General features: G+C 41.1%; 1 protein-coding gene across 1 annotated transcript; it reads left to right on the top strand.

Annotated features, from left to right (window-relative positions):
- Positions 1-646: 646 nt before the first annotated feature.
- SRP68 (signal recognition particle 68) lies at positions 647-21366 on the top strand. Its single transcript, XM_073310647.2, has 16 exons — positions 647-836; positions 4232-4298; positions 5040-5153; positions 6593-6788; positions 8042-8124; positions 8432-8541; positions 8935-9017; positions 9295-9435; positions 15809-15907; positions 16240-16304; positions 16765-16924; positions 17618-17712; positions 18049-18178; positions 18766-18841; positions 19805-19857; positions 20494-21366. The coding sequence occupies exons 1-16, from the start codon at positions 680-682 to the stop codon at positions 20719-20721; spliced, it is 1857 nt and encodes a 618-aa protein (XP_073166748.2). The 5' UTR covers positions 647-679; the 3' UTR covers positions 20722-21366.
- Positions 21367-21403: the final 37 nt, after the last annotated feature.

The following is a 21403-nucleotide window of genomic DNA, read 5'->3' as shown; positions in this document are numbered from 1 at the left end:
AAAAATATCTGATTAAAATCTCCCAGATCGCTTTCAGTAGTCATCGGGAGATCGATGCCCATTCTGGGAGACTCCAGGCCTATCCTGGAGGGTTGGCAACCCTAGTGCCAGGATTTGGGCTCTGGTTCTCACCCTCCCCTCCCAGCAAAACGCAGGGCATTCACATCCAGGGGGTTGGCCTGGCGGGTTACAGGTGCAGCTAGACTACCAGCCAGGGTCCAGCTTAGGTTCCCACCCGCTCGCAGGACTCAGGCCCAGGGGGCGGGCAAGGCCAATCCGCTGCGCCCTCCAGGGCTTGGTGCCCAGACACCAGGGTGATGGGCACCAGAGCTTCGATCAGCCTGGGGCTCAGGCCCCTGGCAGGGCTGGGGGTGAGGGGCAGCGTGTGTGAGCCCCACCCAAGGCAGGGTGGGGGCGTGAGGGGCGGGGCAGATCCTGCAGAGGAGTGGGGAGGAGGGGCTGCCGGCCCCACCTCCAGTGACGACAGCAGCCCTTTCCCCGCCCGCGGGCCGGGCCCAGCTCTCACAACGAGGCCGGAAAGGGCTCAAATTGCAGCTTGGAGCCCGCCCCCAGCTCCCCGGCCTGCCGGGTCCTCCTCTATCCCAGCTCTCCCCGCGCCATGGCCTCCACGCGCAGCTCTACTCTCCCGGCCCATGATGCTGCGCGGCGGCGGCGCAAGATGGCGGCGGAGCGGCAGGTGGCCGGCGGCGGCGGCCGCCGCGGGGGAAGCGGCGGCGGCGGGGCCGGGGCCGGGGCCGGCCCGGAGGAGAACAAGGAGAATGAGAAGCCCGCGGGGCCGAAGGCGGGGAGCCTCGGGGACAGCCTGGGCCTAGAGAGTATCCTGCCGGGCCGGCCGGGCGGAGGGGCAGCGAGTGAGGACGTGTCAGTCAGGCCGGGCGGCGGGGAAGCCCAGAAAACACCCCCTCCCCCATACACACATACACGCGCGCGCGCTCTGTAAAACGGAGATTTTTTTTTACAGAGCCGGGTGGATTCCTAGCGTGGCTCCGTGCTCCCCGCCAATGTGTCCACAGGCAGCCCAGCTGTATCTGCCTTGGGTGTTCGCTTTGCACTGTTAACAGACGAGGGTGGGGTATTCGGGAGAGGGGAGAAACAAAGGCGTGGCGGCGTGTAGTCATGTGGCTTTGGAAAAAATGCTGGGGAAAGGGACCGGAAAGCAGCTTTTCTCTCTTTTTCACGCTCCCTCCACACTGATTATTAAAAGGGGCAGCTTTCTGTGTTGTAATTAAGTTACATTAACTAGTCAGTTTGGAAAGAGCGGAGACTGGCCTTGGCAGGTGGGAAGGGAAGAGTTTCAATTGTACACTATAATGGAAGCTTTTTTATGGCTTTATGCATATATAGCCATCCTGTCCAGAGTCTGAAGCTGTCCGCCACGCAAAGACAAATTGGATCCTATTCAGAATATTAGACCTCAGGTTTGAAGTAATTCTTTGCATATTGCTTTTACTGGTATTTCTTGGTACTCTAAGGCTCTCATTCCTGTTTTGATGGGCCCTTGTGCTGGGCATTGCTGAGCTGTCATTCAGTTGTATATTCTTTCATCCAAAATAGAAGTATTTCTGAGATGAGGTAAGGAGTAGTGTGAGATTTGTTATGGGTTAGAACATGGAGAAACAAATGGGAGGTGTCAGGCACTGACTGGTATTGCTGGGATGTTTTAATAATATAAATTGGTATAGTAGCATAAAAAAAACACTGGATGACACTGGATTAGGCTTCTGGTAACATCACTCTGCTTCTGCAGAAAACGGGATGTAAGCTTTTCATCTTTGATGTCAACTATGATTTTATCCTCTTGACACCACCCTTGCAGCCAGTGTAACAAATATCACTAACCCTCAAAAATGGAAAATTCCAGTCTAGATTTTATTTGCTTGGTGTATGGGCATGTGGCATATGAATTTTACTCAATACTAATGTTTGGTTTCTCCAAGAGAACTTGTTATCGTGGATAAAATAGGTGAGTGACAGGAACATTAGCAATTACAGTTTTTATCATCCTAGTGTGATAGGTATGTTTTGTGTAGCATGTAACTTCCACAAAAAGCTATGGAGAGCAGAGGATCTTTCCTGGCAGTTGTTATAACTATAATGGAGTTAATCAGAATGGGTAGTTTTAAATAAAGTATTTTATATGGGAGTATCATTATTGTTCTCAGGGGAAAGTAAAGTATTCGGTTTCTCTGAATTTGTAAACAAAATAGCACTTTAACAGTTTTTTAAAAATACATAGTAATCCACATAAGTCCCTTTTATCCACATCTGTATTTTTTATCACACTATGCGGAGAGCACAAGATGCTTCTAAAATATAGAAAAACTAGGAATTACTTTGGCTAAGTGAAGCCTCATACATATTGCCATGTGTCAACCTGAAGACTAACCAGAAGCTTGGGATTCTGTCCAATCACTGAAGAGATCTGTGAGGTAGTTTTTTATAAAGTTGATTTACCTGTTGGTACTTTAATTAAAGCTGTAGGCTTTTTCTTGTGAGACGTTTTAGTATGAAACTAGCTTAGCTGCACAGCTGTTGCGAAACTGAGTTGTATCTTGCAGTAGGAAGAAATGCAAATTGAAATGAGGACACAAGTCATAACTTAACTTCTGACAATAGTGATATAATTTAGCATTTGTAGATAAAGTGGCAGTCCCAGTGTCACATCAGTGGTGGTAGGCATGCCCAAATCAACAAAATTGTAAGTAAAAGAGCTCTTATGAATATAATATAATAATGAATATTTATATAACTAAACAATCTAAAATAAATTAAAAGAAAATTCAAGGTAAATACTTAGAATTAGGAAAAATTAGAAGAAAAAAGTAAATTTGTTGTAAAGCTTCCCCATGCTCCAAAATGAAGACTCCTTTGTTCTATAAATATTAGCTAGTGTTGTAATTTTAATAGTTAAGTAGTTCAAGCACTGTATTTTAGGTGTACTTTAAAAGCAGCATCTTTATCTTAAAGTACCTCTGAATGAAAGGGACTTCAATTTAATTATTTTCTTCCATAACTACTATAATTGGTATTAGTTTTGACAAGATTAGTAGTGCTCATAGGTGCTGTAGGAAATGTAATTTTAGGATTTAATATGTAAAGATTGTGGAGATTGATTCTTAAATATAAGTGAGGCACTCTGTGTCCAAAAACACTTCTCTTGAGCTAGATGTTTTCTGCATGTGTCTTTCCCCCAAAATAAAAACACTGATTATCATTTAAATGAATTGAATGAGTAAAATCCATGATGGTCACCAAAATGTACAGTGCATTTTTCTTTTGTGTAGTATTCATTAATTGAAAGTTTTTTGAGAGTGAAGCAAACACCGGACACACCAGTAAGTCAGTCAGTGTTTATGCTAAAGATCGTAATCTTGTCTGGAAACCATTACATGAAAAAAAAGAATTGGTATGTAAATGCTGTTACATTGTTCTCCCACAAAACATTTATGGAAGTAATATTAATTTTAATTGTTTTTTAAATTTGCTTTACTAGTTTTCTTTTAACCAATTTTTAGTGCAAAATTAAACCTTAAATTATTCCTACCATCCTTTTTACAGGAATATGTATACTTAGGGTATGGTTCACTTGGTGAAGACTGCTTTAGGAAATCACAATGTAGCAATTATAATACATTCAGTAAAGTGCCTGTAACATCCTTTTCAGGAGAGATCAAACAATAAAACTCAGCAATGATTCTAAAATTAAAATTTTGCTGGCATAGCTGTGTCAGATGTAGTTTTTTTTGTTTTGTTTTGTTTTTTTTGGCCGCATAGCTATACCAACAAAACCGTAGGGTAGACATTGTTATACCAGCATAAGTGCTTTTGCTGGTATAGCTCATTTCACTCACTGTGTTGGAATACTGACAAACTCTATTGTGTTGGTATAATTGCATCTACAGTAAAAAGGTTTTGCTGGTATAACTGTACTGGCAGACCTAGGTGTAGACCTGGCCTTAATTTGTATCCATAGAATTCTGAAAAATAAAATATGGTGGTGAGAGAATTTTTGCAGACCAATCAGCTCTTGCATTTCTTGTTGAAAGGTTTCACTAATTCCTCTCTTGTGCACCGGACCAATATCTGTTTTAATGTTTGTGTGTCAGAAAAAATCCTGTAGAGTTCTGTCTTCTCCCATTGGTCTTGGTATGCCATTCTATCCTAAACTAAACTCTGTACAATCATAAATGTTCCTTAATGTGAATTCCAGTCCTTCAGATTATTAAGGAATCCCAACAGCAGCATGGTTTACGGCACGGAGATTTCCAGAGATACAGGTTAGTATGTTAGCAAATAACACCAAGGCATTTTATATGTAATAGGCAATATACTTACCTTGATTAGTGTAAATCACCATGCCGAGTCAGTTTTAGCTCCGAGCATGTTTATGTGCCAGTTTGCTGCCATAGGCAGCAAAAGATGATTACTTTGAAAACCAGTTGCCAAATAAAGAGCTATTGGTAGGGGCCTTACTGTAAATGGATGTCCCCATTGTCTGTAAATGAAATTAATGCTCTTTGACTAATCAGATTATTAGAATACTGGGGTTAATTTGTTGCTTGGTTTTTGTTCCCTTATATTTTCGTTAATGACCTCACTAATACCTTGTTAATAGCCACTGAACTTGTCTTAAACTGATTTTTTGTGTGTGCGTGTCTGTGTGTACATTACCTCTTCTAAGAAATCATTTGGAACGCAGAGAGCATCACTCTTTTAGTTAGTCCAAGTCAGTGGCCATGACATGTCTGTTTACATATTGCTTTATTGCTACATTTTTCTTGTCTTTTTTAACCATCTGCCATATCTCAGGTTTAATGCTCCTATTACATTTCTTAAACTTGGCTATGTATTGTATTGTTTAGAAACGTTCACTCCCAAAAACTTATGTATTGTCATACCAAGTACATTTTGTCCAGCATTTTCTGATTATTCAATATAGGTTGGCAATGGAAGAGGGATACATAGGAGCCAAGTCACATTCTTTGAAAGGACTGATTTTATTTTGTGGTTATTTGCAGGGGTTATTGCTCCCGCAGGCTAAGACGACTCCGAAAAACTCTTAGCTTCAAGATGGGAAATAGACACAAGTTCACAGGGAAGAAAGTAACTGAGGAGATTCTCTCTGACAACAGGTATTCGGCATGGGGAGAATCTGTTGTTGGGTAGCAGTGCATTAGTGAATCACTCCTGGAGGTAATTTATCTTCACATAGGTCACAAATGAAAACAGTTTGGGTGTTCTCCTAGTTCACAGTTTTAAACCACTTACTTTTGTGGAGAGTTTTTAATTTTTTAAGAGTTTTAAAACCTAAAATAAAGACCCAAGTTCAGACTAGAATAAAGGGAACTGGGGCATTGATAGTGTAGTGTGAGGGGAAAACATAATTCCTGCCCTCACTGCCTGGCCCTAGCTACTGCTATTGATGCTGGTTTCTTGAGCAGTAAAGTTCAAATATTTTTAGGGGAAGTGCTTTGTCAGCACTTCTTTAGAATAGCCATCTGAATATAGACAACTAAAGTGCTGTTACCAGCAAGAATGAGATTGGGGACATGATCCATTATCTTTGAACAGGAACACTTGTTTGCAGTTTGTACTTGTACCTTCAAAATTCACCAGAATGTCTTTTCTGGTAGAACTGGAGGGTCACCAGAGCTTTGGGCTCATTTCCCAGCTGCTCGAAACAGTTGATTGTCTGCTTTCTCATCTTTTTTCCTCTTTGGGGGGGATGAAAATATGGATTTTTTAGCCCATGGGGTTTCTATCCATCTGGTTTGTGTTAATGTTCTAAAATGCATCTGGTTGTTGAAAATTATTTTTAATTATGTACCCGGAAAAGCAATAAGAGACTATTCTACTTTTAGTCATCTTCCACAGGAATTTGTGATGCTGCAAAGCAGAGACTTAATACCAAATTTTCTTTCACAGCTTTAGAATTCCTGAAGGCATCTTTCAGTAGTTACATCTCAGTAACAAGCAGCCACACAATGAATAAGAAAAGGAGTACTTGTGGCACCTTAGAGACTAACCAATTTATTTGAGCATGAGCTTTCGTGAGCTACAGCTCACTTCATCGGATGCATACCGTGGAAACTGCAGCAGACTTTATATACACACACAGAATATGAAACAATACCTCCTCCCACCCCACTGTCCTGCTGGTAATAGCTTATCTAAAGTGATCATCAAGTTGGGCCATTTCCAGCACAAATCCAGGTTTTCTCACCCTCCACCCCCCCACACAAATTCACTGTCCTGCTGGTGATAGCCCATCCAAAGTGACAACTCTCTACACAATGTGCATGATAATCAAGTTGGGCCATTTCCTGCACAAATCCAGGTTCTCTCACCCCCCTCCCAAAAACCACACACACAATGAATAAGATAAACAACAAAATGGGGCCTTGTTTACTTGCTCATGGTTACCTTTAAAAATATAGGCAAAGGCACCGGTGCTTGCGCAAACAAAGCTTTAATTCATAAGGTTTTTTCATTGAGTGATAAAAAGGAACAAAAAAAAATTACTGGAAAATTGACTCATTTTATTTATAGCCTTCCTGCGTCTGTCCTATAGGTACTTGCTGTTGATACTGATGGATGCAGAGAGAGCCTGGAGCTACGCAATGCAGCTTAAGCAGGAAGCCAACACAGAACCCCGCAAGCGATTTCATTTGCTTTCTCGCCTGCGCAAAGCCGTGAAACATGCTGAGGAGCTGGAGCGCCTGTGTGAAAGCAATCGGGTGGATGCCAAGACTAAGCTGGAAGCTCAGGTTACTTCTAACATTCAGTTTTGTTTTATAGCAGAGGCAAAGAAAGGATAAACTAACCTTTTGTTTCTAGTTGAACAAAGGGTCCTTCTTTGTAAACTGACACTAAATTGCCTGCTCTGACTTCAAATTAAGAATGTCCAGGATGATTTTAGTTTACCGGTTATTGAGCTCTACTGTGTGTGTAGTTAGACTTGCTAACTAATCCAATCAGTTGGTTGAGCAGTAGCACTAGAAGCTTTACAGAAATGCCTTGAGATCTCAATCAGAATCAGGGTCCAACTGTACATGTGCTGTATAAACACATTAAGCAATGGCCCTTGCCTCAGTTTAATTTAAATTAAGATTAAACAAAGTTTTTTTTTTTTAAATGAGACGAATGAGGGGAGAGGATGAGGGTACAGCACTCCTTACTCACTTCAGAAAAGAAAGCTGTGCTGTCGTTTTGCTGAGTGCAGCATTCTGAAAACTCATAGGATTGAGCAACATTTCTTACCAGATGTAAGCTACCAGTTTTTTCAGAGCCCTAAAATATATAGTAGAACCTGAGTTACGAACACCAGAATTACAAACTGACCAGTCAGCCCCACACCTCATTTGGAACTGAAGTACCCAGTCAAGCAGCAGCAGAGATAAAACACAGCAAGTCCAGTACAGTACTGTGGTCAACATAAACCGTTAAAAAAAGGAAAGCAGCATTCTTCTTCTGCGTAGTAAAGTTTCAAAGCTATATTAAGTCAATGTTCAGTTGTAAACTTTTGAAAGAACAACCTGAACGTTTTGTTTAGCGTTATGAACAACCTCTATTCCCAAGGGATTCGTAACTCTAAGTTTCTACTGTATATCTGGATCACAAGTAACGTGACTGCCTACTGGCCAGTGGAGACAGGAAACAATCATCGCTTTGTGATACTGGCCTCCTGTGAAGGGAGCTCTAATAGCTGCTCAGGTGTGATTAAACCTGCCATTTTGTAGCTTTTGTGGGCCTTTGCTGGGCTTCTGACAACAGCAGTGTGTGAGTAGTGATTGCAAGATAGACCAACTGGCGTGTCTTCGTCTCACATCAGGAATTTGTAACTATCAGTGAAATAGTGATGCTGTTAACTTGTGCCATGTAAGTGTAAAATCAAAACTGTTTTTCATAGATAACATTGCTTGAATTAGGATTTTTTTTGTAGTGGCATCAGTGTTAACAGACACACAGAATGGAACTATGCTCACAACAATTAACTTGTCCACTTGTGCTCTGTCTGCAGGCGTACATGGCTTACCTCACAGGAATGCTGCACTTTGAACACCAGGAGTGGAAAGCGGCTATGGAGGCTTTCAACAAATGCAAGTGAGTTTCTCTTCCTTACCATCTTTGTCAACTTGAACTTACTTAATACAATTTGATACAAGACTAGATAAGTCTAGGTGAGCTGCTTGTTAACCCTAATTGTTTAGTTTCTGCCAAAGTTCTGAAAGCTCTTTGATTGCCATAGTGCTAACCAGTAGCATGATGATAGAGAGCTGAGCTGTGGTGTTGAAACAGCTTCCCTCAGAGTAATGGTTTAGTGTTCAGCAGCCATCCTTTCCCTTAGCAAAAGCTTAATATCCTATTAAAAACAAATGCTACAGCGTAGGTTTTCACTTTCCTGCTGCAGGACGATATATGAAAAACTGGCCAGTGCTTTCACAGAGGAACAGGCTGTGCTATATAATCAGCGTGTGGAGGAGATTTCACCCAACATTCGCTATTGTGCCTATAATATTGGTAAGTAAAGTAGGGGACCAAATACTTAAAGTAAGGATTGCTTTCGAGGCAAGGGTTATTGGAATGTTTATCTTAAACTTGTTGACACATGGGAATGAGTCCATACATAATGCCCTGAGCAAACCCTCCAGACTCATCCATGTGACTGACAAGGCCCTTCAGTTCTGCACCTGATTATCAAAGTGGAAGTTATATTGAGTTGTGCAACACTATGGTTTTATGTAGTGTGAATAAATACATAGTCTGGGCAAGATTCATACAAAGTAACTTTTTCCTTCTTCCCAACGTTACCTAAGCACTAGTTTGTGTTCTAGAGGCCCGGGTCCAAATCCTTTCTGTGACAAATGAAAATGAGTTGGGTCTCAGACTCAATCTGTCAATTCTCTCTCTCAGGTGACCAGTCTGCTATCAGTGAGTTAATGCAGATGAGACTGAGATCTGGTGGCACCGAGGGTCTTCTTGCTGAAAAATTAGAGGTAATTTACTGCATGCTCCAAAATTTGGAACACATGGTGACCAGCTCACCGTTTTGGCTTTGCTTTTTAAGTTAAATATCCATGCATTGTACAACCAACAGACAGAGGAACAATGTTACTGTATAGGGAGCAAGGTCATATCCTGCAGAAAGTAATGGAACCCTGAAATATACTCCAACCCTTAATTTTTAAAGTAAATGTGAGGATTATTAATAAAGTATTCAAAAGTTGTGTTCATTTAAATTGTTAGTCATTTACCTCTGTCTGCACTTTTCAGTCACTGATCACCCAGACTCGAGCAAAGCAGGCAGCTACCATGAGTGAGGTGGAATGGAGGGGAAGAACTGTCCCAGTGAAGATAGACAAAGTGAGGATCTTTTTATTGGGGCTGGCAGATAATGAAGCGGCCATTGCTCAGGTAACTAAGAGATCACTTCCAGGTATTCTATGCCAGTGTTCTAATATCTTCTGCTTCTCTAACCTATATGCTGTCTTATTTGTGTATTGTTGCTGTATGCTGACGTGTTCTACCCCAGAAATAGCTGTATTTAAATGGTGAGTGTAGTAATCTCTGAACATATTTTGTAAATCTCTTTGGGATCTTCAGATGAAAGATGCTGTATACATGAAAATAGATTAGCTACCATTTCCAAAAAAACCCTGGTTCTTTAAATATCACCTGTGCTGGCCATTGGACAGAAGCAAAAGGGCCATGTAACTAGCCCTTTCCATGGAGAAAACAAGTACTGTGCTGTATTGGGGAGCAGATCTGGGAGTTGTGGCATGCTGTTGACTTGCATGAACACTATAAAGGAATGGAGGAAAAGATTCCTGATAAATAGCAGGGGCCAGATTATCCCTGGAGTTACACCGGGGATAAATTTAGCCCCAGATGTTTTGGAACTGCCTAATTATCAGAAAACACTTGCAGTCAGAGTAATTCTGTTTGGCTGTGCACAACGAAGACGAGATTTTTTTTCTTTCCCTGATTATTAGATTTCTCAGGGAAAGGGTTCAGAAATAATGCTCCTGCCTTCCATTGGCTACAGGTCTTGAGCTGCTGCTGTTTGAAGCTGCAGTCTATCTTTAGCAGTCACTGCTGCTTGTTTCTTGGCCTGCTCCTGACTACATCAGAAGTTGGGAAGGCTTTCTCTACAAGCAGGAAGAAAAGTTTAGTGGAGTGGGCACACAGCTCAAATTTAAGAGTTTTTAAAAAAGACGAAGATCTGATTTAATTCTCTCAAACCTTTATTTTTTACAGAATGGAGACAGTGGGTGGAGGTAGAAAATCATAGCTGTGCTTTAAAGGAAACCTAAGAAATGGAATTTGGTTGTGCAGCCTCTAGAAGTTTATTTTTATTGATTTCACCTGAAACTTTTTTATTTTTATGCAAGCATATTGATTTCTGAATAAATAATACTTAAGTTCAAGTTATGGGTTAAATCGATAGTCTCAAAATAGAATTCCCTGCAAGTAAGATTGTAGTATGACCAGTAGGTGGTGGTACAGCTTTGCTTTTGTGTTCATCAACTTTCTGTCACTTTCTTTCTTTTGATAAATGCAGGTTAACCGTTGTTAGGGAGTCTTTCGATTAGCTACCCCCTGCTCTTTGGGTGACCTGTTCCTTATGATGGTGACAGAATGGAATGCTGAATTTGATTCCATCTTGTTCTTTAAATAGTTATTGAAAACTTCTAATGGGCTTCCGGAGGACAATGGTATGACACCAGATTTGACTATCCTTGTTGCTATAGATACAGAGAGGAGCAGTCTCCAGACTTTCAATGCTCTAATATTGGACTCAGCCAAGAGGGGCTAGTGTCTGAGATTCTTCAGTTGTCCTGTTTGTACAGCAGAACCTCGGTTACGAACACCAGAGTTACGAACATATTAGTCAACCACGCACTTCATTTGGAACCAGAAGTACACAATCAGGCAGCAGCAGAGACCCAAAAAAGCAAATACAGTACCATACTATTAAATGTAAATTACTAAAAAATTAAAGGGAAAGTTTAAAAAAAAATGACAAGGTAAAGGAACTGTGCTTGTTTTGTTTAAATTAAGATGGTTAAAAGCAGCATTTTTCTTCTGCATAGTAAAGTTTCAAAGCTGTATTAAGTCAATGTTCAGTTTTAAACTTTTGAAAGAACAACCATAACGTTTTGTTCAGAGTTGCAAACTCTGAACAACCGCCATTCCTGGAGTGTTTGTAATTGAGTTTCTACGGTATTGTGGCAGTACCTAAAAGTCCATGCCCCTTTGTATCTAGACTGCTAAGCTGGGCAGTGTTTGCATTTAACTCAGTTGCTTAAGGTAAGGACTAGATTTTCCTTCAGCTGCATTTGACCAGAAGTGAACATAAACCTATTATGCCTTAGTCTTGTGAGTAAAATAAATGCAGAATCTTGGAGCGTGTACTTTTTAGCTGCTTTGTGTTAATTTGGGAAGCAGAGAAAAAATGTTAAAATATGAACTCCAAAAGCCAGTTTCATTCAAATTTGACCCAGGTGTTTCTCACTTGTGAGAATTCCCCTGTATAGAGACTAGATGCCATGACTTGAAGGCACATAGCTAACCCATAGCCATATTGAATTGAAGAGAGTGTAGAGTTTGTAAGTGCTGTAAGAATTCGTTCTGTCACTGTACTTCTTTGTAAGGATTCTGTGATCATCTCTATAGTAGAAGGAGAGCACTGCGTAAATGAGTGGAAGGAAAATAACTTTCAGGGACAGTCCATTATGGATAGAGTGAAAAGGACAAACTAAGATTGGGCATTTCTAAACTTTCAGAACTAGAGCTTTGTCAAGTCAGTTTCAAGCAATTTAATTCTGTCCCTCATCAAAAACTTGCACCCGCCAGATGCCAATGTTTGTGTTCATTCTCTCTCTTGCTCGCTCGCATACATGCGCGCTCCCTCTCCCCCCCCCTCCCCCAAAGGAAAGTATTTATCTTGCTGTACCCTCCTTGTCTTTGTCTGCACTTGATATTGATATATCTGTTTTCCTTTCTTTGTGTCCACTGAAGTTGAAATGCTCCTGTGGGTGGAGTTAAGAATGCAGTCAGGTGTGTCTTATGTTTCTGGTTATTCACAGCAATTAGTCCTGCCTTAATAATCTTGTTTAAAAAAAAAAGTTTAAATAAAAGGGTTAAAAATGTTTGTAGTCTGCAGGCCTACAGTTTTATAAAGGGGTGAAATAACAAATTCTTGAATGGGTTTGTTAAACCTAATAATTTGGACAGTCTTTGTGGGAAGGATAAACGGTCTGAAAAGCAGTTGAGTTTTATATTTACTGGGCATGTGCAACAGGACTTCTGTCCCAGAGCAAAAAAAGGTAACAAGCTGCATTGGGATAATGCTATTATTTTTAGACCCTTTCAAAACTCTATGCTTCATTGCAGTTTGAATTCAGGGGAAATTAGATTGCTACAGCAGACTCGAATAATCCGTTTACACAGTGGTGTATTACATGGAATACAGGGTAACAATTTCTCCTTTTTTTTCCCCAAAGGAATTCTACCCTTTCTAAACCCAAGTGGGCCTTTTGTGAATTCATTTGCAGGCAATTTTCCTTCCTTTATCAGAGTGGCTTTGCATTTATTTTAAATGATTTTTCACTACTATTTTAAGTCATCTAGTTGAAAATGAAGTGAGTTTCTCAGTGGATTGTTGAATTGGTAGCACAATGTGTCAGTCCATTAGGTGAAGATCAGGATCCTCCTGCTTGGATGTTTCAAAAGAGTGTATTCTCACTTTTCTTCTGAGTGTTTTAGGCACAGCACTGAGAGGCAAGAACTCCTGAGGTCTAACCGTGATTCTGACAGACTTCTTGTATGGTGTTGAAGAAATGAACTTTTCTGCCTTGGTTTTACATATTAGTGCAATGCGAGCTTTGTAGTTTTAAAGGTGCTTTAATTGAAGTGCTATTAAAGGATTAGCATTATGGAAGGAAAATGAACTGGATACCTGATTTTAGAAATTCTTACTGCTGTAGTAGAAGTGAGATCAGAATAACAAAACAAATTGAAACTTGCACTCCCATCTAGGTTTCCTAGGACATGATGCATTATCTCAAGTTTCTTGCTACAGGCAGGAATGATTTCTATTAGTGTCCTGAACTGCACTAAGCACAATAAGTGAATAAGGCTAGATCCCATCGATGTTTCCATGGTAATGAATGCAGTATTTTAGCGCACTGACTTCCAAGTTGTTGCTTTATTAACTTGATCCAGGAGCGATGGCATAGGGTAGGCAAGGAAGTGTAAAATACCTTGCTGCTTCTCTGGTTAGTAGCAAGGTGCACCCTCTGTTCATCACGTGTGACCAAATCATGTAACCCATAGGTGGATGCCCTGTCTTCGATAGACCTGACAACCTGGGGTTTCCTTATTTGGTTTTTAGATTAGTGTGTTTTGTTTTCGGTCTTTAAGTTACATAAGAGCATATCATTCTTACCAGGTCAGCCTCCTCTCATGTCTGTTTTCAGCATTATGTTGATTTTTTTCAGCTAGTTTAGCCTTTGATGTCAGGAAGCCCAAGTTATCACCAAGGAGGCTAAAAATGTATCTGGATTGGTTCACACATAGTCTGCAAGAGAGGATAGGTTAACAAGGCCAACTGAAAGTGAAATTCCTATCTCCTATCACTCTTACAAATGCAAAGAAGTTGAGCTCTCAAAGTGTCATGGATTAACACTACTGTAGCTTTGGTCAGGGAAGGGCAGGCAAAGTAGGGAGTGCTCTGGAATGCTGTCTCTAAATTCTGTGTATTTTTTGATAACAGGAGCCCAGCTTATTTCTCATCTTCTCCCCCCTTGTTTCTTTAATTACCCCTACTCAAATTTTTCTGTACTGTAAGATAGCTTGTCTATTATTTACTGACCATATCTATTTCAACTGTACATGCTGTGGAAATGCTCTGGCACTATTCAAAGGGTCACTTTTGTTCCTAGCATTCTTGTCTGTCCAGAAAGTGCAGAAATATCAGATGACACATTCTTTCAGTAGTTGACCTGTTATGAGAAGAAACATTGCCATTTGTGTGGATGTTAGTAATGAACCAAAAGAACTAGAAGGGTTGAGTTTTGAAAATGTGCATTAAACAGTTGTCCACCACTTCCTGCTCTGACCTACTGGAAATCAGGCTGCTGATAAAATGTAGTTCTAAAAGACTGTAACGCAGAAACGATTTCAGTTAGAGGATTAATACTAACCTAGCACATCTTCATTTGAGCATAAGCTTTCGTGAGCTACGGCTCACTTCATCGGATGCTCACGAAAGCTTATGCTCAAATAAATTTGTTCGTCTCTAAGGTGCCACAAGTCCTCCTGTTCTTCTTGCGGATACAGACTAACGTGGCTGCTACTCTGAAACCTGGCACATCTTGTGACATTGGGGGTTATTTTATTGGGAAAAAGGAAAAACAGGCCTGGGACTGTGACTGTGTTTACTGTAATGTTTTCTGGTTCATTTTGCTTACAAAAAGAAAGTACTTAAGCATTTTGAAGGTACTGGTGAGTTGAGGATTATTAATGGGGATATGGAGTCTTTCACCTCTGGGTCACTAGTTTGCCTCTTAGTAGCAGAGGGACTATAGATTGACTGGGATGTGGAAAATTAACTTAAACTCTCATTTCTAGAAGTGATTTCATTACATCAAAGTTGAGACTGACAAGACACTGAACTTGAGTTGCCTCTTTTAAAGAGACTTGGGTCTCCTAGGCTGTCATACTGGATCAGCAGTCATCTTTCATGCCTTGGGGAAGATTAGTAGTATTTTCACATAAATAGCCTTTCAAACCAAAATTCCAATTTACTTTGCAGCTTTTTCTTAAACAGTTAATGTAGTAAATATTGAGATGTTAAATATGCATTGCAAATGTTGGAGTGTTGTCTAATGCAATTCTCGTGCTCTTGGGTCAGACAAGGGAAATGGAGTAAGACAGTTAATGTTAAATGTAGGGGAACAGAGAGGTTGGCTTGTTTCTTGGCCTGGCAAGCAGTGGGATTGCTGGTGGGTGCCATCCATCTATGAAGGAGTGAGTGCCTGGAGTCCCTTCAAGCTTATTTAAGAAACAGCTATGACTGATTCTGATGGGTGGTGGTTGTGATGTAACTCATCAAAAATGTCAATGTGTAAATGGCAGCAAAGAGGAAATCAGGCTGTCGACATTTACTCTGCTGAATTTTTACTCCATCATACGTGATCATATATCATCCTCTTTGCATTTTCTTCTGATGTCGTCAAGTAACAGTATCAATAGGGAGAGAACTCCAGTCTTCAGTATGGACATGCATTCTAGCTCTGCAACCCATTGTGCTACTGATCAGAAATCTGCCAACATTTCATTCCTCCTTTCAAAGTGTGTAGAATTAATGTAGTTTGTAAACGTGAAAACTGGTTTGCACTGTACTGCCTGGAGGGAATTCTTACAAAAACACCTTCCATGCTAGACAACAGTGAAACTTTCAGGCCGTGTAAATGCCTCTCTCCTTTTCTGGAATCTATCTGTACCAGCATTGGGGAAACAACGCCTCAAGTTCATGAAACGTGCAGACATGAGTTGTTGCTCTGTAGTACAGTTTTGCTGTTTAGCAACGGTTTGAGTACGTACAGTTACATGATCCAGCTACACATTGTGGTCAACATTTTAAAAGCAATAACTTGGCAGAAGTTTGAAAAGACTTAATAAAGGAAGATTAACCAACTCTTCCACAGTACCAGCCTCACTAATAGGAAAATGTGTGTGTTTTGAGAAATACTTATTTTTGTCTCTTTTCTGTTGTATTCAGGCAGAAGGAGAGGAAACAAAGGAACGTCTGTTTGAGTCTTTACTCAGCGAATGTCGAGATGCCATACAGGCTGTTCGCGAAGAGCTGAAACCAGACCAGGTAAGCACCAAACATATTACAATTTCCAAAGATAGAGGTGTATAACATTTCATCTCCTAGTGTCTCTTGTGAAGTTAAACCCACATCTACCATGGCCATAGTTATTTTTGGATCCATCAATAACAAGGTGTGCTGCAGAGTAATTCAACAGTGGCCAAAGTTCCTCCTCATAATTGAACTCTGCCTGGACATCTTCTCCAACATCATCCAGTGTGTATTTTATGTATGAGACCATTCAGTTTCCAGATGTCCTTCAAAATTTGGGTTTTCTTGTCCTTTTTCTCCAGTTACCAGTTTAAGTAAATCACATACCTTTGTTCCAATTTCTGCAGAAGCAACGGGAACATTCTCTGGAAGTGGATTCTGGGAAAGTGTCCAATATCCAGTACCTTCATAGGTAAGAGTGTTTGCTTAGGGCAGTGTTGCATTCCCATGTAGATTTTGAGAATCTCATCTTAATCCTTTGTCTTGGGCCACCTCAGTCTTAAATCACCTAGACCTAGTGGATCAAGTAGAATCTGGTTTTCCCTCATTCATTTCCCAACGTCCCATTTTCATGCCTTCCTTCCCCCCCCCAAGAACTTGGTCTACCTGGAAATTGGTACACCAGACCCTCGCTAGAATGCGGGATTTGGGATCCATGCCAAGTCCCATGTTCTAGCACGGACCACGTTACAATGAAAATTAATGACTGTTACTAAATTTGGGATCCGCGACCGCGTTCTATCAGAATTCGCATTATATAGACGCACATTCTAGCGAGGGTTCGGTGTGGCTAGTAGTGGAAACTCTATCCAAGAACAGCTGTGAATGACTTCTGACAGAATTTCACAGCTTGTGTAAATGATACTTTCTAGTTACCTGACGTACATCAAGCTGTCAACAGCCATCAAGCGCAATGAGAGCATGGCAAAAGCTTTGCAGAAGACACTGCTGCAGGAGCAACAGTCAGAGGATGATGGCAAGCGTACAGCACGGCCTCAGGACCTGATTCGCCTTTATGACATCATCTTGCAGGTAATGCCAGGGCAGAAAAATCTGACTTTCAGGTGTCTCACTGAGACTTTTTAAAAATGTAGGGTGCCAAAAGGACGAACCAGGAAGAGGAAGCTACAGTCTGATTAATGTGATTGGCTGAAAAGGTTCAGATAAAATTCCATGGTACCCAGTAACCGCTTAGGAATATTTTAAAAAGTGTATTAAATGTAATCTCAAAATGCTGATTTGACTAAAGTCTTTTGAATCTCATTCCCTAATGCAGAGGTTCCCAAGCTTCCATGTATCACCATGATGCTGTCTCATTTCCAACTGCTAAATTAAATTGACAGCTAAAAGTAACATTAGAAACTTCCCTAATACTATTTCTTGTAAGCAGTTACCATAGTTACCACATGCATGTTCCACTGGTTTGGTTAGTTTAATGGGAAGGGAGATGTTGCATAAAAGAAACTAACAATGTGGTTCTTACTATGAAAGTTTGAGCCCACTGTCCTAATGCATATTTGTGTCAGTAAGCCTTAAACTCTGCCCTTAGGGTGAATCTACACAAGTTTAATTGAATGATGTTCTCAAATTAATATATCAATAACTAGAAAACATCATATTTGCCTAGGCTCTGACTCAGTAAAAGGGCAGCTTTCTTCTTTCACATGCCAGACAAGAGCATTCATTTGCGTTTGCTGCATTCCAATTTTTCTATGCTTCGTACAGAATCTGGTGGAACTGCCACAACTTCCTGGCCTGGAAGAGGATAAGAACTTCCAGAAGGAGATAGGACTGAAGACACTTGTGTACAAGGCTTATAGGTAACCATCTGGAGGGAACAGCAAGGCTGTTTTGTTAGCTGGCAGTAAGCAATAGAATTCTCTAGAGCTAACTGGGCATGAACTCTGGGAAGTCACATAATTAACATTCCAGTGCAACTGCACAGGACTGGATGGGGGAAAGGGTGGGAGACTCTATCTCAGAGTGAAATAAGTGGGACTGCACCTGCAAGCTGAGGAAGAACAGCCTGACCCAGATGTATAGCTCAATATTGGGGCAACCTGTTTAAAACGATATACTTTTAGATATTCAAGAAATATGCTCAAGGCAAAGCAATTAGTCATTGTAAGGGTTAACTTTGTTCCTCATCCTGCCAGGTGTTTCTTCATTGCCCAGTCCTATGTACTGGTGAAAAAGTGGAGTGAAGCCCTTGTTTTGTATGACAGAGTCCTGAAGTATGCCAGTGAAGTCCAGGCCCAGGCTGGTGCTTATAAGAACAGCTTGAAGGTATGAACCAAACTCTTCTACACTTGAGAGTTCAGTTAACTACCAGTAACTAAATAGTAGGCCACTATATTTCAAATATGATCTTTAAATGGTGGGAAGAATATTGCCTTGAGCTCTATAACACCTTGTGCTTGCTACAGGCTTTATGATGAAGTATGCTAGTGCAGGCATGGCTCCCTCTCTCCTGCCCTGTATGATTGGAGGGGGAAGCAAAGGAAACCTAGATTTTTTGCAACAAAAGTATCCAATAAATATCAATGACTATTAGATACGTAAAGATAGGAATATAGCTGCTGCTTATACAGCTTATCACCAGAGTAACAAGATGCCTACCTATGTAGCTATCCAAAAAAGATTGAGATACTTTTATGTCCATGTGTCTGGATTTCACTTGAAATAAGGTTTATGTGGTACCATAAGGGCTATTATATATGTTCATCTCTCCTCTGAGAATTGATTGACACTGCTGTAAAGTTCCTAGTTTGTCAGAGTTGGAGTCTAAATTTTAAACATTTCTATCCCAATTCTTGTTAAAACTTCGCTTTATATAATTATTGGAGTCTCAGGGGTATTCTTTAATGATCTAGGAGTTGCCTGATGTCCAGGAGCTGATCAATCAAGTGAATGCAGAGAAATACTCCCTGCAGGCAGCTGCTATATTAGGTGAGTTATGCAATCCTGCAGAAGAACTGGCTTCCCTCAAATTCAATCACTTACACATACTGCAGCCACTTAGGCTTTTTCATCTGTAAATGCTACAATACTAAAGTTGCTTCCCACATGTTTTCTCGATCTATAGTGTGTTCTGAAAGCTGTTCCTTTCCAATTCCAGCCTCTTCTAGATGCTCTGTGTGGTACCTCTGGGGCTGCCACTGGCAGACTAGAGCCTTCCCAGTTTATTCTGTAATCAGAGGTTTGAAAGATCTTCTGAAGGACTCCTGTTCATTTTACCATCCTGCAAAGAGCACTCTTATGAGCACTTCTTAGGTGCCATCAAAGATAAACAGCATCCAGTGTATGGCACCTTCGTAGCAGTAGGGTGTGCGTTGAATTTCCTGACTCATCTATTACTTCTCACTGGCTCTGGCTTAACAAGCAGATACTAGGAGGGCTCAGTGAAAGAGGAAAGAGCTCTAATTTTATTTTGACACAGTTGTACTGAGTCATCATTCAGTGTCAACTGAATTGGGGAATTTGTGACCTATACCAGCCTGTACTCATCTCTGGCAGACAAGAACTGCTAAATCTGCCTTGCCTGCAGATAGAAGAACCAGGGAAGTATAGATCTGAGGTGGTGGTTGTTTTTTCCCCCTCCCTAATGTTGTGGACTTGCCACATACCTTGGGGCTTTTTGCCCTCACCGACTTTCCATATAGCTACCACAGTGCCATGCTTCTGTTGGGACTGGGAGATCCTTTCTGTGCCACTTTAGAAACAGGAAAGGTGGGGTGTTTGTAAACATGACCTCTTTTGACTTATAAACTAAGCAATTTCTCTGCTAGAATATCCAGTCTTCCATATGCTGAAAAGCATGAGCCCAAAGGTGACTTCTGAACACATCTTATGAGTTTTGACACTAATAGTCTCTGTCTGCATATTCATATGGCACTTCTGTGAATCTTTCAGATGCAAATGACACCCATGAGACTGAGTCTCCCTCCCAGGTCAAGGATGGCAAGGTGAGTCATGGCTTTGCGCACTGGGGTGAAAAAGAGGCAATTTCATTAGCACTAGTTTTTTTCTGCAAGAGGAGAATTTTCTAGTAATTGGGGAAAGTAAAGCTTAATTTTAACCTAAGAGTAAGCCATGTGTCTATTTTGACAATTTCTATTTTAAATTGTAACTAACCTAAGATGCACACACTTAAGTAAGACCAGTGTGTTCAAAATGGGTTGTGTAATATGGTCTGTTTTGGGTACAGAATGGTCTAAGCTGATTGTTTTCCATCTCCCCACGAGCACTAAATGGGTGAGTATATGTGGGAGGGAGAGAAGGTTTCTTGTCACCTCAAGGTAGCTAACTGCAGGACTTCAGCTGGTTTGGGTACGGGAAACTGAGGCTGCCACTGCATCTTATCTGGGGTCTCCATTTTTGGGTTTACACTGCTGTGCTGAGAGCATGGGAAAGCTGCCTTTAGTCTGCCATACTTTTTCTTAGTTAGCTGTGGTGGTGATGAATGAGTACCAGAATGCAGCCAGTCCAGCTGGCTCAATGCCACTGCTCATCCTGCATGTCTAGATGCTGCTGCTTGGCCATTGGGCCAGCCATGATAGGTCATCAGCTTCTTTAATATTGGCGTCTGGATCTCTTTTCAGCTACTCTCTGAACGGTTTGAGACATTCTGCCTGGATCCCTCTCTTGTCAGCAAACAAGCCAGCCTGGTGCATTTCCCTCCTGGGTTCCAGCCAGTCCCATGCAAACCCTTGTTCTTTGACCTGGCCCTCAACCATGTTGCTTTCCCACCTCTGGAGGACAAGGTGGAGCAGAAAGCGAAGAGTGGTCTCACAGGATATATCAAGGGCATCTTTGGATTCAGAAGTTAACTCGTGGCCTTCAAAGGAGGTCTTATTCTGTTGTGGGAAAGCTCCAACAGGGTCCAGAACATAAATATCTGCGTCCGAAACCAATAAGGGGAGACTCTTACCATCTTCCCTGTGTTGTGTATGTGCCTGTGCACGTGCGTTCTTTCCCAGTGTATTAGAGGAAAACAGTCTACCCCAGGACCATGTGTACTATATAAATGTCTGATAACATCTGGAGCAGAGAAATTCCATTGTCCTCTGAAAAGTTGGAGTTTGCTTTTTGACCCGTGCCCCATTAAGGGTCAATACACACAATCGACCAGGCATAGACGTATCTTGATGTTCATCGATGGTTGACGTTATAATTTGAATCTCTGATCAGAACATTCTTTGGGGGTGGGAGGAGGAGGGCAGGAGAAGGCAGGTGTTGAGGAACCAGAATTCACAAAGGGGTCTGCCTAAGCAAAGCATATGAAACACTAGCTAGGGAGACTGGATTCCTGCTAGTGTGCCACCTACCACACCCTGACTTAAAAATATATATAGTTATGTAAAGAGAAATCTGTCTTTATTTTTAAAAAATGTTGCATTCAGAAACGAGAGCTGAAACTCTTGTGCTAAGAGCAGGGGTGGTAAATACTTTAATAAATGTTAATGATTACCTAATCTGTGGTGGAGTCTTGTCTGAATTTACACATTGCAG

The sequence above is a fragment of the Lepidochelys kempii genome, chromosome 14 (genome assembly GCF_965140285.1).
Source record: "Lepidochelys kempii isolate rLepKem1 chromosome 14, rLepKem1.hap1, whole genome shotgun sequence".
Lineage (NCBI taxonomy): Eukaryota > Metazoa > Chordata > Testudines > Cheloniidae > Lepidochelys > Lepidochelys kempii.
The sequence above is the reverse complement of the archived record's forward strand: the minus strand, read 5'-3'. Positions and strand labels throughout refer to the sequence as shown.

Excerpts from the sequence above, each read along its gene's own strand:
- SRP68 (XM_073310647.2), top strand. The coding sequence starts at position 680 with ATGGCGGCGGAGCGGCAGGTGGCCGGCGGCGGCGGCCGCCGCGGGGGA. Across the intron at positions 16,925-17,617 it reads TTTATGACATCATCTTGCAG|AATCTGGTGGAACTGCCACA; the intron begins GTAATGCCAGGG and ends TGCTTCGTACAG. Across the intron at positions 18,179-18,765 it reads CTTATAAGAACAGCTTGAAG|GAGTTGCCTGATGTCCAGGA; the intron begins GTATGAACCAAA and ends TTAATGATCTAG.